The sequence below is a fragment of the Nyctereutes procyonoides genome, unplaced genomic scaffold (assembly GCF_905146905.1).
Source record: "Nyctereutes procyonoides isolate TBG_1078 unplaced genomic scaffold, NYPRO_anot_genome, whole genome shotgun sequence".
In the NCBI taxonomy this organism is placed as follows: domain Eukaryota; kingdom Metazoa; phylum Chordata; class Mammalia; order Carnivora; family Canidae; genus Nyctereutes; species Nyctereutes procyonoides.
In genome coordinates this window covers 33193172-33216415 of record NW_026575046.1, presented here as the reverse complement: position 1 = coordinate 33216415, position 23244 = coordinate 33193172, and the positions used below count along the sequence as shown (strand labels likewise).

The following is a 23244-nucleotide window of genomic DNA, read 5'->3' as shown; positions in this document are numbered from 1 at the left end:
ACTATCTCTGTCTGCTCTTATTACTGATTCTCCATTCTTCATTTACCAATGCAAGTCTAAATTACAAACCAAATCTTGTCAATTTCCTGTTAAAAATTATTTCAGTACTGTCCCATGGTTAGTGGAAAAAAGATCATCTTGCAGGGCTCAGGAGGCCCTGCCTGATCCTACCTTTTACACCTTGGCCTCCTGTTTTTAGACTCTCATCCTTGCTTCTAGATTCCACCCACACTGGTCTCTTTGGCTGTCGGAACTACCAAGTTTTCTTTTCACTTCAGTGGTTTTGCCGATGTTGTTCTTTTGCCTGGTCCATCTGTACCCATCTCTTAGATCTCAGCTGAAATGTCCCTTCTTGAAAGACTGTCCCTGAACCTCCACCTAAAGGACATCAGTATCGTACTTTACAGCTCACAAATTGTATTTTTGTGAATTATGTATTCTTGTAACACAGATTGTAAATTCCAATGAGGGTCTTCCATGTGCTATTTCATTTCTAGCACCTATTTACAGTGTCTAGTATCCAGTAGGTGCACAATGGAAACTTATGGGCTGAATAAATTAGGAAATTGAAAGAATATTCATTAGCAGCTTAGTCTTAAAAGACTCTAAACTGAGTTCACTCATACCAGCACTAGCTGATAATTAGGCTTGTAGTTGGTAGTCAACCCTACGGGTTAGGAGAACACAAATTTAAGAACATTGGAAGTTTATGTGGAGGGGCTTGAATTCACCCATAATTAGCATTCTCTGGTTACTCTCTATGGGACCATCCCTTTCTGAGCATAACCACTGAACAAAACCACCCTACATGCACTCATATATACATATTCAAGGCAAAGTTCTTGCCAACTCTACTAGGCTTGTGCCCTTTCTTTAGCAACACTTTAATAAACTTTTTGTCTCCCATGCAATGATCAGACCCTCCCCTGCCCCCAACACTTGAGTTCCTCAACCCTTCATCTCAGCATTTCTCCTGGACACAGAAGTCCGTCCTCAACTGTGGCAAAGATAAATTCTCTATTTGAATCTAAATTTAAGACATCTGGGGGTGCCTGGGTGGCTCAGTTGGTTAAGTGTGTGCCTTCAGCCAGGTCATGACCCTGGATGAACAGGGCCCTCTCCTGCCTACCTCTGTGCATGTGCTCTGTGAAATAAATAAAATCTTAAAGATTTTTTTTTTATTTTTATTTATGATAGTCACACAGAGAGAGAGAGAGGCAGAGACACTGGCAGAGGGAGAAGCAGGCTCCATGCACTGGGAGCCCGACGTGGGATTCGATCCCGGGTCTCCAGGATCGTGCCCTGGGCCAAAGGCAGGCGCCAAACCGCTGCGCCACCCAGGAACCCCTAAATAAAATCTTAAATAGATAAATTTAGAACATCTGTGCAGGCCCCACAGTCACTGGTATGCCAGAGAACTTGGTTGAGAACCACTGACCTTGACCTATGCTGCTTTTACCACAAATCAGTGATAAATAACCTCTCTTCCTATATGTGAACTTCCCAGTGAAAAGCCTAGATCTGCTCCTATACCAGACTTCTTAAAACTCCTTGTTTTGTGCCAACAGGAAGGGTTGGAAATGGTCTGGAGCCAATTCCACAATACCAGAAGATCAATTTGTCTTAAAAGTTCACTAATTAAAAAGCTAATCCACCAAATGTAATGCAGTGGTCCCAGGACAGAATTGCTTTTCTTAAGATTTTATTTATTCATGAGAGACACAGAGAGGCAGAGACATAGGCAGAGGGAGAAGCAGGCTCCATGCAGGAAGCCGACAAATGTGGGACTCGATCCTGGAACCCCAGGATCACACCCTGAGCCAAAGGCAGACACTCAACCTCTGAGCCACCCAGGCATCCCCCCAGGACAGAATTAAAACTAGTTTTCCTAGTAAGGCTGGATAATCAGGGTTATGAAGAGACAATTCCATTTACACAGTTGGTCATTAAAAACTTCCTACAAAGTGAGACATTTTATATGCAAGCCAACTTGTAGGAAATAGAGACAAGAGTCTGGGACCGGACAAGATGTTTTTAGTCACTGACCACAATGACCATCTTCTACAGCCAGCAACTAACAGCTATGAAAGACCAAACCTTCATGCCAGTGGTTAAAAAGAAATCTTTATTTTACAAAATTAAAAACATAAATAATATTTACAAGCATCTTAAATACCAGCTTATAATACTTGACATTTTCGAATCATTTGAAATTGAGTTTTCCATAAGCTTTTAAAATGTAAGAGTAATCATTCACTTCAGTGAGTTACCAGTTTTCATTTCCACCATTTCAAAGGAGTTTTTGGTTTTTCTAAATTGTCCATATTGTAGTCATTCAAAAAACAATACAATGTACTTTTTAAATGACTAGTTAAAAAAAAATCAGTCCTGAGCTTCCTACCCCAGTTGTGGGATATTACTCCAAGAGAACTAACCAATTTCCTTACTGCCCTGTTTACATGTACCACTATTAACTTTTTAAAGACTCACATTCCCAGTACTCATATAATCAGTCTCCCTAACTTCTCCTCAGGTTTGCTGAAAGGAAAAGCAGGGAGAACAAAGAGATGTGGGAAAACACAGATGACCATCTGAAATCACATTACTGAAAATATAAGACTTATGGTCCAAAATTCTGATCTTATTTTCATCCAAGAACAAATCCAGGATATTTTATTATATTAAAACTTAAAATGATTTCAAATGATAGACATTTACCAAATTTCAGTGGCACAATGGAACACAGACTTAAAGAGGCGTAAAGTGGTTAACTTAATATCCATTCTGGAGTTCCTCACGAATAAAGGGTAGACAGATTCAGGCGAATTTTATCTTTAATAAAAGTTTCCATTATCTGGTCTTCAAAATTTCAGCAGAGTAATTCATTTCCACATGATAGCACATAATGAAAAAGTAACAGAGTGTGAGAAAAACAAATGTTCTAGAAAAGGGTCCAAAAAAAAAAAAAAAACAGAAAAGAAGGAAAAGACATCTATAACTCACTTCACAAAAACACCATTTTGTTCCACTTTCCCTGGAAGCCCTCAGCTCAGCTGAGAATCACATCAAAAAGTCTTCCTCCTCAGAGATTAGTAACTGATTCAAAAGAAGATGACAACAGGTAAGAGTTATATTTTTTTTACTAGTTTGTTTCTGACTTGTCCTGGATATTTAGAAAAGTGTCAAATGAGCCATGGATGCTGGTGGCAGGAAGCAACTGGAGAGAGGCTTGGGGATGAGGAATAGGGAAGACTTTGTTTACAAATTCAGAGTAAACTCCCCTCTTCTGGATCTAAAAGACATCTTTTGTCTTCAATACAACAAAAGTCTTTCTGTCAACGGAGATGGTAGGTACAGTCTGTTCAAAAGAAGCATTTTCTCCTGGGGAGGAAGATAAGTACACAGACAGTCAGCATATAAGCACCACTCTGGGATCAGGCCCGCCCGGCAGAGCCTCGCCGCCATCACTGCTGCATGTTGTTGATGATAGCCAGGATGCTCATCTTCTCCTGGGCAGAGTCCACATCCTCATTCTGCTTCTGGGCCACTCCTGTGCCTAGGCCATAGAGCCGCCCACAGTACTTGGCATCATCAATACTGTCCTCAAAAAACAACTGCAGGATAGGACAGAGAACCCATGGTGAGAATTATGCCAAGAGTCATGCCAAGGCTCAACACTAGTCCATCAGCACCTCCCAGCTGTCTTCAAGCCCTGAAAATCTACCCAACTAGAAAGTTAACTTCATAAAGGCTCCAAATCTCTCCTATACATAGACTCTCCTTTCTGAACAGACTTCTACTCTCCATGAGTTCTTTTACTGCCAGGATCTGGGTGGTGCTGCAGCTGTTGATAACAGCCACCTCCACCTCCTCTCTTCTCTTTAACAAGCAGTGCAGTGGTTAAGAGCCTGGGTCTCATTGTGTGACCTTCACTGCTCCTCCAGTCATGGTTCCCTATTTATAATACGGATGCTATACTAGTAGGCTGTTACAAGTGAGATACTGCATATTACACACTTCAGCAGAGTATCACAACCCTGGCCCTACTGGGCAGGATAATTCCTTGTTGGGGGGCATGTAGGGGAGCTGTCCAGTGTACTATGTAGTACTGTAGAATGTTTAACGGTGTCCCTGGCCAGTAGTGGGCCTCCCCTCTGCTGCTCCAGACTGTGACAACCAAAAAACGTCTCCAGACATCGCCAAAGGAACCTCGAGGAAGCAAGATGCCACCAGCTTTGTTCTTTCTCAAGACTGTTTTGGCTATTTGATGTCTTTTGTGGTTCCACACAAATTTTAAGATTATTTGTTCTATTTCTGAAAAATGCCACTGAAGCTTTGACAGAGATTGCAATGAATCTGCAGACTGCTTTGAACAGCATGAGTGTTTTAAGAATATGAATTCTTCTAATCCATGAGCACCATATATCTTTCCATTTATTTGTGCTTTCTTCAAATTCTTTCATCAATACCTTATAGTTTTCAGGATATAGGTCTTTTACCTCCTTGGTTAAATTTATTCCTAGGCAGTTTATTCTTTTTGATGCAGTTGTAAATGGGATTGTTTCTTAATTTCTTTCTGATAGTTCATTATTAATATACAAAAACACAAGGTATTTATATATTGATTTTGTATCCTGAAATTTTACTGAATTCATTTCTTAGTTCTAAGAGCTTTTTGGTGGGCTTTTTAGAGCTTTCTATGTATATTATCATGTCATCTGAAAATAGTGACAGTTTTACTTCCTCCATTCCAATTTGGATCCCTTGTATTCCTTTTTCTTGCCTAATTACTCTGGCTAGGACTTCCAACACTATGTTGAATAAAAGTGGCAAGAGTGGGCATGTTTGTGTTGTTCCTGATCTTACAGGAAAACTTTTCAGCTTATCACCGTTGGGTATGTTAGCTGCCAGACATTTGACAATTCACAGATCTTAAGCATAAAATAAGTGAGTGTTCAAACAAATGTGTTCATATTAGAGAAACCAGAAGGAAAGCAAGAATGAGAACTGCTAAGAATACCAAGTACATGTCTAGACTTGTGTGTGGTGAGGAGCCTTCATTTCAGGATGTGTCTTTGCCTCTCAAACTACATTTAAAGTACTGAACATCAAAACAAACAAAACAACTGCTTTCAAAGTGATCACCAACTTCCATCAGAACTATAAATTTTCAACGTATCTCAGCCCACATAGATAACCCACCTCCCTCCTTACCTCTTTCATTCTGAAGAATGCCATTCCTGTCAGCAGCGAGTCTGAGCCTGCCTGGTGCTGCCTTCCAATTCTTTGCAAATCCAATTGATCAGCAACTTCCTGAAGACCACCCTGCAGATATAAAGAAAACAAAGATAATATTTCAGACCCACCACTCCTCTACTAGAGGAAACTAAGTCCACTTTTTAGTTTAATTCTTTCAGTGAAGACACGTGGGAACCAATAATTTACTAAGGTCTTATCCTAGCAATATCCCCTTATTAGCCCTCCAAACAATACACTGATATATATCACTTTTCACTCTTTTCTTTTATATACCATTAATTGTGTCAGACCTCTGCCCTGTTTTAAAGTCTGTTTTAAAACAAAACTGAGGAAATAGTAAACTACTAATGCAATTCTAGACAGAAAATCTCAAGTCAACAATTTATTAGGGTGCTAAGTTCTCAAACAATCTGGGTTAAGAACCCCTCTAAGAAAAAAAAAAAAAAGAACCCCTCTGAGAGGCTGGTACACTACAGACCCCATCCCTAACAAACTGTATACATGCCTCACGTTGCCAACTGTTTCACTCATTTTGTGGGCCCTAAAAATGAAGAACGCCTCCCTCAGGATAAGAAAGGCAGAAGGCCCAGATTAAAGCCATTCACCACACAAATCCCTGTGCCAATCAGTTCTATATACACCCTCTCCAGCACAATGTTGGCACCTAGCAGGCATTGAAGAATGCGTAAGTAGCAACAAATAAAAAATAATTTTATTTCCAAAAATAGTGATAAAGCAAAATACAAGTTGATCTTTTTGTTGTTGTTATAAATATTAAGAAAAATATTGTGTACCTTAAGATTTTTGCAACTCTTCATCAGGTATTTCACATCATAAATGGATGGGAAAAAAAGGTTCAGAATATGAAAGAATTCATGTTCTTCTTCTGGCAAACGAGAATCCGTAAGTAACTTTACCATGTAGCCAAAATCATAGCCACTACAGGAGAGAATGAGGCAACATGGTAAAAAAAAAAAAGCAGCAGTTACCAGGCCCCAGAGTTCAACTGCTTCACTTCTCAAAACTTAATGATGCCACACCATGTGAGTAACTTTCAGTCTTCCAAACTAGTTTATCCTACTGTAATCTGAAGTTTCCCTTAAACAAAACCAGACTAATATGAGAGACATATAAGAGAACCCAAGGGGTTACAAATGTGGGTTTTATTCATCATAAACTTCAGGCCAGACATTTAAAGGACAAGAAAAAGATGATCAAGTGCTTTGATCCCCCACCCCATCCTCCATCTTTCCACTTGGAATGTACCCACTGATAACCAAATGACAGAGCCTACTACTGTGTGAAACAAACAAGAATGAGCTCCAAAGTATTTTTTGAAAAACAAACATGGGCAAGTTATCATTTGAACTTCATAACTGTTTCATAAATGACCAAAAGAAGAGAGCCAAAAGGACTGCAGAAATAACAGAATGTAATTCCCTGCTCCCAAAGCAAGAGAAATACACATTTTCTGGGACTAACCTATGAAATGAAAGCCATTTGACGTTGTCACAGAGAACCACCCCTGATGTCATAAGCAGCTCTGCAAAGTGCAATGTGTCAATTCCTTCCTCTTCATGCTTCTGAAACTGCAGTCCTGAGTTAGCAAGGAGATCTATGGAATCCTGGGAGTACATGTCCTCTCTAAAAAAAAAGGTATTCACTTCTTAGCTGATGGATAATCTAAGAGTAGTGGGTAGCAATATTAACATCACCTTATTAATGAACAAGTATTATTGAAATGAAGAGACCAATTCATTTTTTCCAGTATTCAGCAAGCATTCAAAATAAATAATCTTATCTCTGTGGCAGATGGAAAAGTGAGTTTTGCCCTCACAAAGTTTCTTAATCATAAAAGATGAACATTTCCCCACTGCTTACAGAAAAACAGAATCAACCAATACAAAAATATGTAAAATAGTGACTCCTGGGTGGCTCAGTGGTTGAGCATCTGTCTGCCTTCGGCCCAGGGTGTGATCCTGGATCAAGTCCCACATCAGGCTTCCTGCATGGAGCCTGCTTCTCCTTCTGCCTATGTCTGCCGCCCCCCTCCCCCCCCGTCTCTCATGAGTAAATAAATATATAAAATCTTTTAAAAATATATGTAAAATACTAGAAAATTTTTTAAATGTTCTTATAATATAGTTACATCATAGAAATAACTGTTAACTCAGTTTATAGATCCTTGAAGACTGTTTTCTCTACCTATACATACACACCTTCATCCCTACATCTACACAGCACAGCACAGCCCATCTTTCCAGACCAAAGCTCATAGATAGACCACATCCTTTGCAACTCCGGCATAATATTCTATTGCAAAGATACATCCTTCAATTTAAACAGAAGAATATTTATAATACTATAAATCACAAAAGGAGGGAAATAAATTATGTAACTCCTTTTCCACTAGATTTCACTGTTTTTTTTTTCCCTTCATTTGTTTTTCACATAAACTTAGGAAAGATAAGTAGGAAAAAAAGAAAAGAAACACAATCTTAAGTGTTTTCTTACTAAATTAAAACCAGTGTTGAATCACATTGTTTTGTTTCACCTAAAACAAGCACTATTTTAAGCACATACATAACTCTACAATAAAAACAATCTTTATTTTCTTTTGTGTATTAATTACCATCAAGGTATAAATAACAGGTTTTGGAAATGGACTAAAAAAAAAATGCTGTTAAAGGAAAGATCCAGATCATCTCCCCAAATTATTTCTGAACCTCAAAGAAATTTCCAATGTACATGAACAATCAAAAAATTATTCCTGAGCTATCAAATGCTCCTGGTGCTGTTAAACAAAGCAGTACTTGAGAATTGTGGCCCAATAAGAAATACACTAAAACTCATACAAAATTCAAAATGATAGTCTACCCTAAATTTTCCCCTTAAAAAATTACATCATTCTGGGATGCCTGGGAGGCTGTCAGGTAAGCATCCAACTCTTCATTTTGGCTCAGGTCATGATCTGAGCCCCACATCAGGCTCTGCACTGGACAAATAGACTGCTTAAGATTCCCTCTTTCCCTCTCCCTCTGCAACTCCCCAACCCTCCCCTGTGTGCACATGCATGTGTGCATGCATGCTCTCTCTCTCTCTTAAATAAAAAAACAACTACATCATCCTCAAAAAATTAAAAACAGAACCTACCAAATGATCCAGCAATCTCACTTCTGGATATATATCCAGAAGAATTAAAAGCATGGTTGTGAAGATGTTTGCACATCCATGTTAGTAGCAACACTACTCCCAACAGTCAAGAGATGGAAACAACTTACATGTCCATCAATGGATGAAGAGATAAACAAAATGTGGTCTAAATATACAATGAAATATTATTCAATCCTAAAAAAGGAAGGAAATCCTGCAACATGCTACAACATGGATGAACTTTAAGGATATCATGCTAAGTGAAATACGCCAGCCACAAAGCAACAAATACTGAATGATTCCATTTATAAGAGGTATCTAAAACAGTCAAATTCACAGAAATAGAAAGTAGTATTATGGTGGTTCACTAAGATCTGGGGAAGAAGCAAAAGAAGAGTTGTTTAATGGGTACAGAGTGTCAGATTTGCAAGATGAGAAAGTTCTGGAGGTCTGCTTTACAACAATGCAAACATTTTTAAGACTTTATTTATTCATGAAAGACGGGGGGGTGGGGGTTGGAGGGGAGGCAGAGAGAACAGGCTTCCCGTGAAGCAGGGAGCCCGACGTGGCACTCGATCCCAGGACCCCAGGATCACGACCCTAGCCAAAGGCAGATGCTTAACCAACTGAGCCACCCAGGCACTCTATAATGCAAATATATTTAACACAACTGAACTGCATGGGGATCCCTGGGTGGCTCAGCGGTTTAGCACCTGCCTTGGGCCCAGGGTGTGATCCTGGAGACCCGGGTTTGAATCCCACATCGGGCTCCCTGCACGAAGCTTGCTTCTCCCTCTGCCTGTGTCTCTACCTCTCTCTGTGTGTCTCTCATGAACAAATAAATGAAATCTTAAAAAAAAAAAAAAAACGCACAACTGAACTGCAGACTTAAAAATGGTTGAGATGGTAAATTTTACGTGTTTTCTACACCTTTTTAAACATCAAAATTAGCCCACTATCAAATAGGCTTCAGTTTCAACTATTTTTAATTAACATCTACTCCTTATTTCCTTATTTCTTCTATGATGAAATACTGTTTTTTAGATAAGGAAACTGAATTACAGAAGGTAAAATTACCTACTCCAAATCACCTAGATGAAAAAGGGCAGAACTGCAATTCAACTCCTAAGTGGACAAAAACTTTACTTTTTCATTTTAAACAGCCTTTCTAAGCTATAATTCACACACTAAACATTTACTCATTTAAGTATACACTTCAGGAGCACCTTGGTGGCTGTCAGTTAAGTGACCAACTCTTGATTTCCACTTAGGTCATGATCTCAGGGTCATGAGATGCATCTGGCTGTCTACCCTCCACATGGAATCTGTGTCTCTCTCCCTCTTACTCTGCCCCTCCACCTTCCACCTCCCCCCACCACCACACACACACTCTCTCAAATTATTTTTTGAATTCTTAAAAATATACAATTCAATCACTTTTAGTATTTTCAGAGTTGTGCAACCACCACCACAGCCAATTACAAACCATTTTATCACTTCAAAAAGAAAACCTATATCCATAATGCAATCACTCCCCACTATACCCCATAATCTCAACAGCACCCTGAACAACAACTAAGCTATTCTGACTCTATAACCTTGCCTATTTTGAACATTTCATATAAACAGAATCCTACAGTACATGGTCTTTTGTGTCTGGCTTCTTTCCTTTAGCATGTTTTCAAAGCACATCAATGTACAACATATATTAGTACTCCTTTCCTTTTTACTGTCCAATAACATTCCAATAATATTGCATGGATATATCATATTTATTTTATCCAATCACCAGTTCACAGACATTTGGATTGTTTCCACTTTGGGGCCTTTACAAATAATGCTGTTACAAACATTCACATACAAGTTTTTATATGGATATTATGTTTTCATTTCTCTAGGGCATATGCCTAGAAGTGGAATTGCTGGGTCATATGGTAACTCTACGTTTAACCTTTTGAGAAACTGCCTGTTTTCCAAAGAGGCTATACCATTTTACTTTTCCAATAGCAATGTATGAGGGTTCTAATTTCTCCACCCTTGCCAACATTTGTTCTTGTATCTTTTTTATTATAGCCACCTAGTTGGTATAAAGTAGTATCTCACTGTAGTTTTGATTTGCATTTCCCTCATGACTAATAATGGTGACCATCTTTCCCTAAGTTTATTAGCCATATCTGTATCTTCTTCGGAGAAATGTCTTCAGCTCTGATGCCCATTTTCAACTGGGTTGTTTTTTTACTGTTGACCTGTAAGAGTTCTTTAAGAGGGACTTTACTTTCTGAGATCCTTATTTCATTCTCTATTTTATTACTGTGTCCAACCCTTACCTGGTTTTCAAAACTTTATATTAATAAAATCAGTTAGAAATCAGTCTGCACAAAGGTAGCAGATCTAAGAATAATACTGAGAAATGTCTCAGATACTTACGTAAGGTTAAATTTGAAGTTGAACTGCCAAGTATTGATTCCAGAAGGATATTCTCCCTTTTCGTTTGTGAATGTAAGGCCCAGCTGGATAATTTTTAAAAGGTCAACATTGCACCGTAAAAGCTGATACTGGTAATCTATGGAACTACGAAATTCACCAATTGGTCGTACCACAACACCTGGAAATTCTGTGTCCTAAAAAAGGAAAAGGTCTCTCATCATAAGGTTTCACAAAACAGGGGATGCTGAAATGATCATTCATTAATAAAAATTTTCTTAATTTATGTAAGTTACGTGACAAGACCCAAGCTTAGGCGCAAAAATCTTTATTAAAATACTGATCTCAGGGGATCCCTGGGTGGCGCAGCGGTTTAGCGCCTGCCTTTGGCCCAGGGCGTGATCCTGGAGACCCGGGATCGAATCCCACGTCGGGCTCCCGGTGCATGGAGCCTGCTTCTCCCTCTGCCTGTGTCTCTGCCTCTCTCTCTCTCTCTGTGACTATCATAAATAAATAAAAGTTAAAAAAAAAAAAAAATTAAAATAAAAAAAAAATAAAATAAAATACTGATCTCAGGGCACCTGGGTGGTTCAGTCGGTTAAGTGTCTGCCTTCAGCTCAGGTCATGATCCCAGGGTCCCAGGATCACCTAGCCCCACATCAGGCTCCCCACTCAGCAAAGAGTTTGCCTCTCCTCCTCCCTCCACCTGCCATTCTGCCTACTTGTGCACTTTCTCTCTGATAAAGAAATAAAATCTTTTAAAAACAAATACTGATCTCATTGATGTCTATACAAGGAGTACTAGAATAATGAAGTTTTGCATAGCAACTTGGAGATCACAGGCAGGATGTGAGTAAGAGTAGCTAACTACAGATCAATTAAGAATGCTCTAGGGCAGCCCGGGTGGCTCAGTGGTTTGGCGCCTGCCTTCGGCCCAGGGTGTGATCCTAGAGACCCAGGATCAAGTCCCACGTCGGGCTCCATTGCATGGAGCCTGCTTCTCCCTCTGCCTGTGTCTCTGCCTCTCTCTCTCTCTCTCTCTCTCTCTCTGTCTCCCTCATGAATAAATAAAGAAAATCTTTAAAAAAAAAAAAAAAGAAAGCTCTAGGTGCACCTACAGTGAATTTAAAAAGTCTTGGTTGAGAACAATGCATAATTAAAATACAAATAGAGTGAAATTAAACAGCCATTCAGAAAAAAATAATAGTTACATTTACCTTGGGTAAAAAGCCTGGAACAAGATCACAGACAGTTTTAAATACAAGGCTAAAGACTTAATGCTTATGAATAATGGAGACTAGAGCAAACTAGATGGTGTATGCCTCCTCTAGAAGAGGCTCTTAATATCACCATGACACATATCTGCCTCTCTGGCCACTCAATGTCAGGCAGGAATGTGGATCCTTTAATGCCAGATCTTCCCTGTTTTTTCCAGAGATGCCAGAAATCTGGATCTTTAAAAGAGATCTCTTGGGACACCCCGGGTGGCTCAGCAGTTGAGCACCTGCCTTCGGACCAGGCCCAGGGCATGATCCTGGAGTCCCAGGATCCAGTCCCACATCCCACATCGGGCTCCCTGCGGGGAGCCTGCTTCTCCTTCTGCCTATGTCTCTACCTCTCTCTCTCTCTCTCTCTCTCTGTATCTCTAATGAATAAATAAAATCTTTTTTAAAAATTTAAAAATTAAAAAAATAAATCTCTTAATTTCTACACGCTGATAAATAATTTTTAAAAACCATTTATAAACACTGTCAAATTCACCATATCTGTGGAATAGATGTGCCTGATGGGCTGATATAACTCCTGCCCTAAACACTATTAAACACAAAATAACATTACAAAAAAATCTAAGACACTAGAGGTTACATCCTTCTCAGACACACTGGCTACCTTGATGTTTCATAAAAGCATTACAACCTTCCACCAAGTTGAATTTACCATGGCTTTAGTGTTATCCTTTCTTTCAAAATCTCACATTGAACATTCCCTAAGTCCATAGTAGAAGGTTGAGTCAAACAGAGTTGAGCTCTTTACCATGGCAATATAACTGTAACTGAGCACAATTTCTCGGATCTTCCTCATCTCTTCTTCTAGATTGCTGGCCCAGACTTCACAGATAACTTGGCTATTCTCCACAAGTGCTGCAGGCATCTTGAAGAAACTTCAGCCTCTTTCAGATGACTCTGTTAGAGGGCAAGTCAATGCTTGATCTGATCTAGATTCAGAAACATATTTTGAAATCACATAAATGTACACACTTGCATAATGTCAACAAAACAAAGATATCAAAAAAATTACTTCATCAGTTTAAACTAAAACATTAAGACTATTACACTTACATTCATTCTCCATTTTATACAGTAGGGAAACCTGCCTTTGTCAAGACAGACAGACAGACACACACACACACACACACACACACACACAAATTCGTTAACCCTAAGAAACTAAAATTTTACTTCAGAAATCTGAAGAAACTGGGGTTCCTGGCTGGCTCAGTTGGTACACATGTGACTCTTGATCTCAGGGTTGTAAGTTTGAGATCCATGTTGGGTGTAGAGAGTACTTAAAAACAAAATCTTTAATGGAGTGCCTGGGTGGCTCAATCAGTTAAAAGTCTGCCTTCAGCTCAGGTCAGGATCCCAGGGTCCTAGGAACAACCCACAATTGCTCCCTGCTCAGCAGGGGTCTCCTTTTCCCTCTGCGCTCCTCCTATTTGTGTTCTCTCTCCCTCTCAAATAAATAATATCTTTAAAGAAAAATTAAAAAAAAAAGAAAGAAAGAAACCTTTGCCCAAGCTGCCCATTAGCACAAAAGTGAAAGTACTACCCTAAGCCAGTATTTGAGCCCTTTTCAGACTACCTAAAGACTAAAATATGCCCCAGTAACCACAAATATTCCCTTATCTGTGACTTTCACATCACTTTGCACAGACTAAATCACGGAAACATTTTTAAAGGAATCACTTTAGCCAGTTTAAATGTACCTGGATCTCTGAAAGCCTGAAAGAATGCAGATCTGAACTTTCACACATTAAGTTTTAACAACTATAGAGTAAATACAGTCATGGGACTCCTCCCTCTGCCCCTATAAAAGGGGAAATTCTTTTTCTCTATAGTCCAAAAGTCATATATAACTAGAAGCAACTAACATAATATAGTGCCTCGTTAGATTTGTACAAATACATCATGAAGTGATGCTAATTTGGACCTTTAACCACCACAATGAAAATAAGAATTGGGATTATTAATGTCTACTTTTAAACACATAATAATACAAAGAAACTAAGTAATTCAACAATAGGAATAGAGAAAATGGCAAGTATAAATAATTCAACCAGACAGCATGAGATATAGTACATATTCTGGGAAGAATTGTGGAGGGGAACAGTATTCTTCAAGATAAAACTCATCATGATTCAGCTGCAGAGTAATGTTTTATTATAATAATGAGATGCTTAGTTATAAAAAGACCAAAAGGAGCTTATCATAATAGCCTTTATTTAAAAAGGTGACCCTACCACATGGATCAACACAGTATAAGAGTGGCTCCACTATATAGATATATATTTAGAGGAAAATTCCTAGAAACAGTAAAATGAATCTTCGCTTCCTACTTTCAAGATAGGCAGATACAAAAATAAGAATCTAGATCAAAACAAAATTGTCGCTCTCAAATGTCATTTCTCTGAGAAACTTCTCAGAAACTGATTTGTTGGTTTGTCGGCAAACCTAAAAGATTCCATTTATTCAAGGTACCCTACACTTCAACAGACATTTCTCTGAAATTATAATAGACTGACTATAATTACTCTAAAATTTAAGTAGACTGTGGTAACTTCCTAACAAATTATGGGTGGACAGTTCTTCAAGGCAGAAACCATTTCTTCTTGTTTCAGTCTTGTACATGACGAGCATGAATTCAATGAACAAATAAAGAACATCCAAAAGGAGAAGTTCAAAATGAGTGTGGAGTGAATTCCACAATACGACCATAATTAAGCAAATGTTAGGACTCTGATTAGATTCTAAACGGTGTTTAAGGTTTTCCCCTGAAAAAAACAGCACAAAGCCATTTCTACATCCATTAATGTTAAATCAGTACCACTTCACTTCCTCATTTTCCTAACTTAAACAATGCACTTCCTTTTTGGTGTCATTTCAAACACAACCATAAACTACTTTAGGGGAAGTGGTTATGACTGTGAAGACATTTCCATAAAAGCAGCAGCAAAAGGGACCCAAGCAAAAAACATGCCTTTGGTCTCCATGCAGAAAAGAACAGGCTTATAAAGAAGACAAATTAGGTATTTACACTAAACCCTAGAACCAGGCTCCCCAGTTAAGCTTTTAAGGTTGTGTCAAAAGAACTCAGGAAACAATCTGAAGAGGCTCCCTCCGGTCAAAGAAAAGATAACATAAACACCATTATGAATATTCACTACAATGTCTTCAAATTTCCTAAGACAGTTCACTATGAACTCATGGATTTAAACCTTTCTTGGTTACCAATGGAGAATCCTAATTTATTTTTTAAAATATGTATCTTGTCTGTCCTATATAAAATGTACTAAAGAGTTGAGGGAAAGTTACTTTTAATAGAAGTTACAAAGCTAACAAATCTGGTATGATAGAGTATTACTGTTTTGTAGCTCCTAAAGAACTCATAGATCTGGGAAATAATCATTATGGCATCTATATGGAATATCCAGAAAAGGTAAATTTATAAAGGCAGAAAGCAGACTATAACAGTGGGATGGGCATGGGAATTAACTATAAATAGCAAGAGGTATCTTATGGAGGTGATGGAAAGGTTACCAAACTCAACTACCTGATGACTACACAACTCTGTGAATTTACTAAAAACTGCTGAACTCTACATTAAAATGGCTTTTACATTAAAATACTTATTACATTAAAGTAAGTTTTTGGGCACCTGGGTGGCTCAGTGGTTGAGCATCTGCCTTTGCCTCAGGTCATGATCCCAGGATCCTGGGATGGAGTCCAGAATCAGGCTCCCTGCAGGGAGACTGCTTCTCCCTCTGCCTATGTCCCTGCCTCTCTCTGTGTGTCTCTCATGAATAAATAAAATCTTTTTTAAAATAAATAAATAAAATAAATTATTTTAAAAATGGATGTTTTATAGTACCTAAACTATACTTCAATAAAGTTGTTAAAATATCACAATGGCTGTAATAACCACAAAAAGAGACAATCAGGTATTATGTGCCTCCTGACAGAATACATTACCACTATGAATAATTACTTTTGCCAAAAAAAAAAAAAAAATTAACTTGAGGGACAAGTGGATGGCTCAGTCAGCTAAGCGTCCCACTCTTGCTTTCGGTTTAGGTCATGATCTCAGGATCCTGGGATCCAACCCAGCAGCAGGATCCATGCTCAGTGGGAGTCGGCTTGGGAGTCTCAGCCTCTCCCTCTGCCCACTCTCCCGCCCCTTCACACTGTGAGTGCCTGCTTGCTCTCTCTAAAATAAATGTATTAAAAAAAAAAATCTAACTTGAATCTGGCCAAACCTCTAGACCAATTTACAGGAAATAAAGAGGACAGAGGAACATGTTAAATGACACCACAGAAAAACAATCCACAAAATCCACAAACTACTGTGGGAAACTACAGAACAACCCAGCTTCTTCAATAAATTGCAATAAATAAAAGTAAAAGACTCTCAAGAGACATATCAACCAATCAAAATTTATAGACCTTAATTAGATCTTTAAACAAACTCTTAGAAAAAAATTTTTTTAAACAAGACAAAGCCTAAACATGGCTGGTTTGGGGTTTTTTGTTTGGGTTTTTTTTTGTTTTGTTTTGGTTTGGTGTGGTTTGGGGTTTTTTTGTTTGTTTTTTTGTTTGTTTGTTTTGCTTTTTTTAGGTGTTATATTGTCATGGTTTTTTTTAAAAAGAGTCCTTATCTTTTAGAGATAATTTGAAATAGATTTGGTGATAAAAAATGATAAAAAAAGATAAAAAATGTGGGGTTCTGCTTTAAAGTTAACAGTGGACAAACCTCATAACAACTTTGTACAGGTATCCTCCTCTACATTTTACAGATAACAACACTGAAATTCAGAGACGTTAATTTTATTTTTTTTTAAGATTTTATTTATTCATAAAAGACACAGAGAGAGAAACAGAGACATAGGCAGTGGGAGAATCAATCCCAGCACCCTGGGATCACAACCTGATACAAAGGCAGACACACTCAACCACTAAGCCACTCAGGTGCCCCAGACATTAGTTGTAAAAGACACTATCATGAATTCGATTTCAGAGAAAAAATTTTTTAAAAGCTAAGCCACTTTCAAAAAGCTAGCCATTGTTACACGTATCTGATAAATGCAGAACACAAGTGCAGACCACTTGCAAAAATATATAAGATGTCCTCACACCAAACCCTTATCTAGGAACACTGGGGAAATAGCTTCCAAAATCCCAAAATGTAGTGCCACTCAAAAATTCAAACAGAACTGCATCATGCACAGTTAGCCTAGCATAAATTACCGAATATGCTACTCAAAGAGAAGAGAAATAACAATAAATGATGCCAGCAGTGTCGCCTGTAGCTTTCCACTCAGTGAGCACATGCTCCAGATGGGAATCACAAACATACTGTTCTGTTTGGTTAGTCTTCCTCCTTTTAAGCCTCTCATTGCCAGCAGGGCACAGGACACCTCACAGTGTGGATGGACTCTATCCCATTCAAATATGTTTATTTGTGCAACACAGGCCCCAAAGGTAAGCTAATTACCTTGTCTGGGTTGCAATCACAGAGACAGCAACAAGTTTGAAAGCTGACGGAAAAAACTGTGCTAGATTTACTGAGACACAGAATGGCCATCTACAGCTTTGCACCTTCCTAAGAAATTTTTAGGGATAACTATGATCACGTGCAAAGTTTCCCTCACAGGCTGACTTTAAAACTTGACTCCCACTTGAGCTACTACCCTCTATGGAAATCTGACTACCACCTAAGCTACTCCACTCTCTACGAAAGCAAAATACCAGCACGGATACCTGTTGTTTCCCAGTACTGGACTGTCCCAGAAGGAAAGGTCACACACAGGAATTACTGAGGTCCTTGCCTTGTGCTCATCTGCAGTAAAGTGTGCACAGATCATCCTTGCTGACCTACAGTGTAAACTTCTCCAAAACAAAGCTCCTATTTACCCAGGAAAGCTCTAAAGAGCAACGGCGAATAAAGCCACCCGAAGACCTTCTCTGCCACCAATCCAGAGGGTTAGGTCTTGCTGAGGAAAAGAACGTTTGGTGTTAACGGTTTCGTTTTGTTTAAGCCCAAGTGTGCAAGGAGACAATAAACACCACTTCCCCATTCTAGAGAACTGAACAAAGGCTTTGCCCGCGCAGGGATAAGATGGAAAAGGAAGTGGGAGCAAGTTAGAAGAAACGGCAGCTGCCTGGAAGAGGGTCCCCTCTCCTCCACACGGCCGCGGGGGCCCTCACCGTCCTCCATCACCCCTGCCCCCAAAACAGTGTCCGTCCGAGCACAACTACCCCGGACTGAACCGCAGTTCAACCAGTTCTTAAAAGCAGCCATGCGGTCCAGGCCTCCAGAGCAAGAGCTATGGTTCATACCCAGAACGGCAAAGAAAAGTTGTGGAGCCAAGAAGTGGGAGGCCCGCAAGGCTCCAAACTCAGGTCCTCTTCCTTACACAGTCTCCCATCAGCATTCTCTCCCCGTCTGGATCCCTCTCCATCCCCAAACAACACTCATCCCGCCCCTTCCCTGGTACCCACCTCCCCCCCCCACCCACCCCCCCGCCCCAAAGCAAGGGGATTAAAATTACAGGCTTTCAGGCCAGAAAGACCTACGTTCGAACTCGGGCCACCAGCTAGCTGTGTGGCTTTGCATAAGTTACTCAACCTCTCTGGTGCCTCAGCTTTCCTACCTTGTAAAATGGGTTTAATAACATACGCCTCGAAGGACTGTAGCAGAGGTTAACAGAATGAAGCAAAGGAGGTGCTCTGTAACGTCCTGGCACATATCACTAGAGTATTACCATTGCGTGGCAGTGGTTGGTACTGTTACCATTATCCGATGGGCCTCTTTCCCTTTTCACACCCCCCGCCCCTCACTCACGCCCCCAGTCCTCTTCCTCCCCCAGGTCCTCGATGGCCTCCCTCACCTCACGCTCCTCTCTGGTAAGCGCGAGCCCGCTTACCCTGAGCAGCTGGGCCCGCGAAGCGCGGGCTGGCGGGCTGGCGGGCAGAGTCCCCCGGGAGCGGCGGGCGGCGGCGGCGGCGGCCCCTGACCCGGCGCTCTCCTCCTGCCCCGGATCTGCTCCGGGAACCGAGCGGGCCAATGAGAGGGGCTCCTTCGTGCCCAGAGCGGCCTTACGCACGGCCCACCTAAAACACCAGGCCGGACCACTCTACCCACTGGGTCCTCCCGACTCGCCTGCTCCCTTAGCGTCACTGCAGACGCGCGCGGGCGCGCGCCTGGTCGTGCCGGCCCCTCCCCTTCTGCGCGCCCCGGCGCCTCCCTGCGTGTCCGCCCAGCCCGGGGGCAATGCGCAGGCGCGAGACGAAGAGGGCGCCCCGAAGACAGCGGGGCGGGGTGGCCTCGCAGGACGCATGCGGAACACGACCCGTGCCGGGCCTTGAAACGTTGGTTGCGCTGGCTCAGTTCGATTAGCGAGCACCACAGCGTCTCGGTTCTCCTTCCGCGCGCCCGGGGGAGGGGCGTGGCCTAGGACGGGCGCCCGCTGGGGGGCGTGGCCTCGGCTCCGGAGGCCGCGGAAGGGGCGGAGGCCTTCGGCTCAAATCTCCCAAACGGCGACGCCGCCTCCGCTCTGCTTTGATAGACGGTTAAGATCGTTGGCCCGAGCGAGCTTTGAGGGGAGGCTGGCGGGGGCCGATGCTGCCCCCTGGACCCCCCACAGACCACAGACCTAGCCCTCGGCTTCCCTCCCGGGCAGCACCCAGACCCAGACCGAGGCCGGGTGACGTCTGGCCGGGCCCGCCTCGCCCCTCCCAGCCCCCGTCGGCGAGCGGCGTCGCTATAGCAACCGGCCAGCCAGGCCCGCTCGAGGTACACTAAGGCTGGGCTCCGGGACCGGGAGCGCCCGGCGTCCCCCGCCCTCCGAGGAGCCCGGCGACGGCGGACGCGAGGCCGGCTCCGCAGTTCTCCCGGCGGGAGCTGCTCGAGCCTCCACCTGCCTCCTGGTCTTCTGGATGCTGCTCGGGGAGGGCCGTCCGCAAACGCCTGTCGTCGGCAGCACCGGGGCCGCTCGGGGGAGACAAAGCGCCGGCTTCCGCGCACCGCCGTCACCTCGAGCCGCCCTCGCCTCTCCCGCAGCACCTCCACCCTGTGTGTCCCTGAGGCAGGTGCGGACGGCCCACAGCAGGGCTCTAGCCAAAGGCGGCGGCAGATTCACCCCCAAGTCACTGGGCCTTCTTGCGTTTGACCATTTCCTCCTGAGAGGATCCTTCAAAATCCTGCTTCCATTTCCGAGGCTCCAGGCCGATCAGCCTTCAGCGGCAATTTCAAACTGGATTCCCAAAAGCCCTTCTCCCGGGGAGGTGAGCCCCCACCCCTAGTCCCTCCCCGGGGGAGAGCATCAAATGCACTTTCTGAACCCCGCTCTTCTTCTCCCCCCCCCCCAAATGAGTGTCTATCTCCGTTTCTGTCACGTAGGGATGTAACTGTCTCATAAGTGAGGGAGAAAAAAAACAGATCTATTCAATAAACAACTGTTTCTGGCCTGTCTCTGTTGTCATCTCTGAGATATTCATTGTTTGTTAGCTCCCGTGCAGGCTTAACAATCAGTCCATTGAGCAGTACTGGCGAGGAGAACGCAGGCACAACATTCCCACACCCCACCATCTCGTGGGGTTCTAGTGTCCTTTGGCCCATTTGTAGTTGCAATCGGGAGAGGACAGCCCAATGAGGAGCTAGTCACGTGGGGAGCAGCCTCCACAATCCTTTCTTGGACTTTTGTTTTTTCCTGCAGCGCTGGGCTTGGTGAGCCCTGAAACAATCAAACAGGAAACACACCGACTCCATCTCCCCAACCCCCAGCCCTCACCCAGAACTGAGTGTTCATTTCTCAGGTTATTGAAGAGAAATGAAAAACACGCAGATGGCTTGCGCTTCGGGAGGCATTGGAGTGTTTGTTGGAGATAATGGAGTTTATGCTGTACTTTTTTGTGATTTTGCTATTGCAGAATTAGAACAAGGATGTTAAATCACTGATTCTCAATGAGGAGAACCCAAACCAATGAGAGGGTAGTTGGATAAAAATATATTCAATAATATAATTTACCATTTGGAGGGGAAAAAAACCTATTTTTGGACTACAAACTATAGAAAGTAAGGCTTGAACAAATCTCAGCTAGAAGAGTGCAGGTTGAATAAATTGAAACACTGGCTGTAAAATGGGTCTCCTTAAGAAGCAGACAGAGTGAAATCCTTGGCCAGCCAAGCCTTTGTTGTTCTTAAGTCTAAATACTAAATCTAATGGGATGCATTTCTTAAAGTATGTAGGAAGATAACATTTTAAATATATACAGTTGACCCTTGAACAATGCAGGGGTTAGGGGCCTCCACTCCCTGCACAGCTGAAAATTCATGTATGACTTTTGATTCCACAAAAAATTAATAGTCCACTGTTAACCAGGAGCCTTGATGATAAGATAAACAACCAACTAACACATAATCTTATATATGTATTATATACTGTATTCTTACAATAAAGTAAGCTAGAAAAAATGTTAAGAAAATCATAAGGAAAATACATTTGTAGTACTGTACCATATGAAAAAAAAATCACATATAAGTGGACCCACACAATTCAAACTCATGTTGTTTCAAGGTCAACTGTCTTTGGGTTGAAATATTTTGAAAATGGAAAAGAAGGTAAATGTCTCCAGGTTAGTTCCACTATAAGCACCTTCTAAACTCAAGTCTCAAAAACCTTTATACCTGTTATAGAGTGCTGATATACCTAGATGCCTGTCAGTTGATTCCATTGTCTTTTTTTTAATTTTTATTTATTTATGATAGTCACACAGAGAGAGAGAGAGGCAGAGACACAGGCAGAGGGAGAAGCAGGTTCCATGCGCCGGGAGCCCGACGTGGGATTTGATCCCGGATCTCCAGGATCACGCCCTGGGCCAAAGGCAGGCGCCAAACCGCTGCGCCACCCAGGGATCCCAGTTGGTTCCATTGTTAAAAGCCACCAATACACACCAAGCTTAGCCAAGTTCTGATGCTTTGTATAATGTCTTTTAGGAGATTATACATTTACCTTTAAATTCAAATGAAGAATGCCCCCAGCTGGCTTTTCTCCTTGGTACAGATGGGGTTAACTCCCTGCTTTTGAAGTGTGTTGTCCTTACTTTGTTTACATAATAGAAAACCCTCCTGACTCTTGGAAATTATCAAGATCATCAGACTTCCCCTAAATATAAAGCAAATGTCATATTTCATGACTAAGCATTTTATATTGCTTTGATATTTCGATTTCAACCTAAAAAAAAAAAAAAACTCTGTTCTTTGATGAGATTAGACATCAGAGATCAGAGTTGTCTCTTTTATCTAGAAATAGATATCAAATCTATTTTATTCCTACTTCATTTGATTTTCCTGGATTTTCCTTCTCCCTCAAAGTCTTAAAGTAACAAAACTGTAAAATCTACCAATAATAATCATAAACCTTTAAGTTTTCGAATCTGTGGAGGCCCATAAAGATGTTCTAACTAATCCATTTCCCTAATTTAACAGAAAATAATTAAATAAGGTCACTCAGTTCCCAGAGATAGGACCAGGACTTGAGCCTTTTGATTCCCAGTCCAGTATGAGATTAGGTGTTCATCCAGGGGGCTATCTTTATGGTCTATTTGCTGTGTGCAGTGTCCTTTGTTGATGCTGGAAGCTGCCCTCGCAGAGCTTAACATTTGGTGGCAGAGACTGACAGTAAAACAAGTAAACAAGCATTCAAGTAGGAAATAAAAGGATGATGAGAACTGGTGATAGCCATCATGAAAGAAACTAATGAGGTAAAGTGACAGAGAATAACTGGATTGAGGGAAAATAAGGGAAATGAGTAAGAGGTCAAAGAATGCCTCTTTGAGAAGGTAGCATATAGGTCCAGGACAAGAAGGACCTCATCAGAGAAAGAGAAACAGAGGCAGGCTTTAAAAGTTGGGAACAATAAATTTCAGGCAGAGGATAAGAAATGAGTTTTGCATGTTAGAAGTAGTAAAAGGAGGCCAGGGCAGCCACCAAGAGGAGGACCAGAGGCAGTGAGGCCCAAGAGGAGGCTGGAAAGGAGAGCAGAGGTCAGGTGAAACAAGGCCTGGGAGACTTTAAAATTGTACTTTATTCAAAGTGCACTTGGAAACCCAGAGGATTTTTTAACTCACAGGA

At 41.4% G+C, this 23244-nt stretch overlaps 1 protein-coding gene across 2 annotated transcripts; it reads right to left on the bottom strand.

Moving 5' to 3' along the window:
* Positions 1-2106: 2106 nt before the first annotated feature.
* CNOT8 (CCR4-NOT transcription complex subunit 8) lies at positions 2107-19126 on the bottom strand. Of its 2 annotated transcripts, none has more exons than XM_055325859.1 (7): positions 19037-19126; positions 12871-13051; positions 10840-11033; positions 6742-6903; positions 6054-6198; positions 5215-5325; positions 2107-3614 (listed from the first exon to the last, which is right to left on the bottom strand). In XM_055325859.1, the coding sequence occupies exons 2-7, from the start codon at positions 12985-12987 to the stop codon at positions 3465-3467; spliced, it is 879 nt and encodes a 292-aa protein (XP_055181834.1). In that variant the 5' UTR covers positions 12988-13051; positions 19037-19126; the 3' UTR covers positions 2107-3464. The 2 variants fall into 2 exon arrangements, with proteins under 2 accessions (XP_055181834.1, XP_055181832.1); XM_055325857.1 differs by having other exon boundaries at positions 19001-19100.
* Between the last annotated feature and the right edge of the window lie 4118 nt (positions 19127-23244).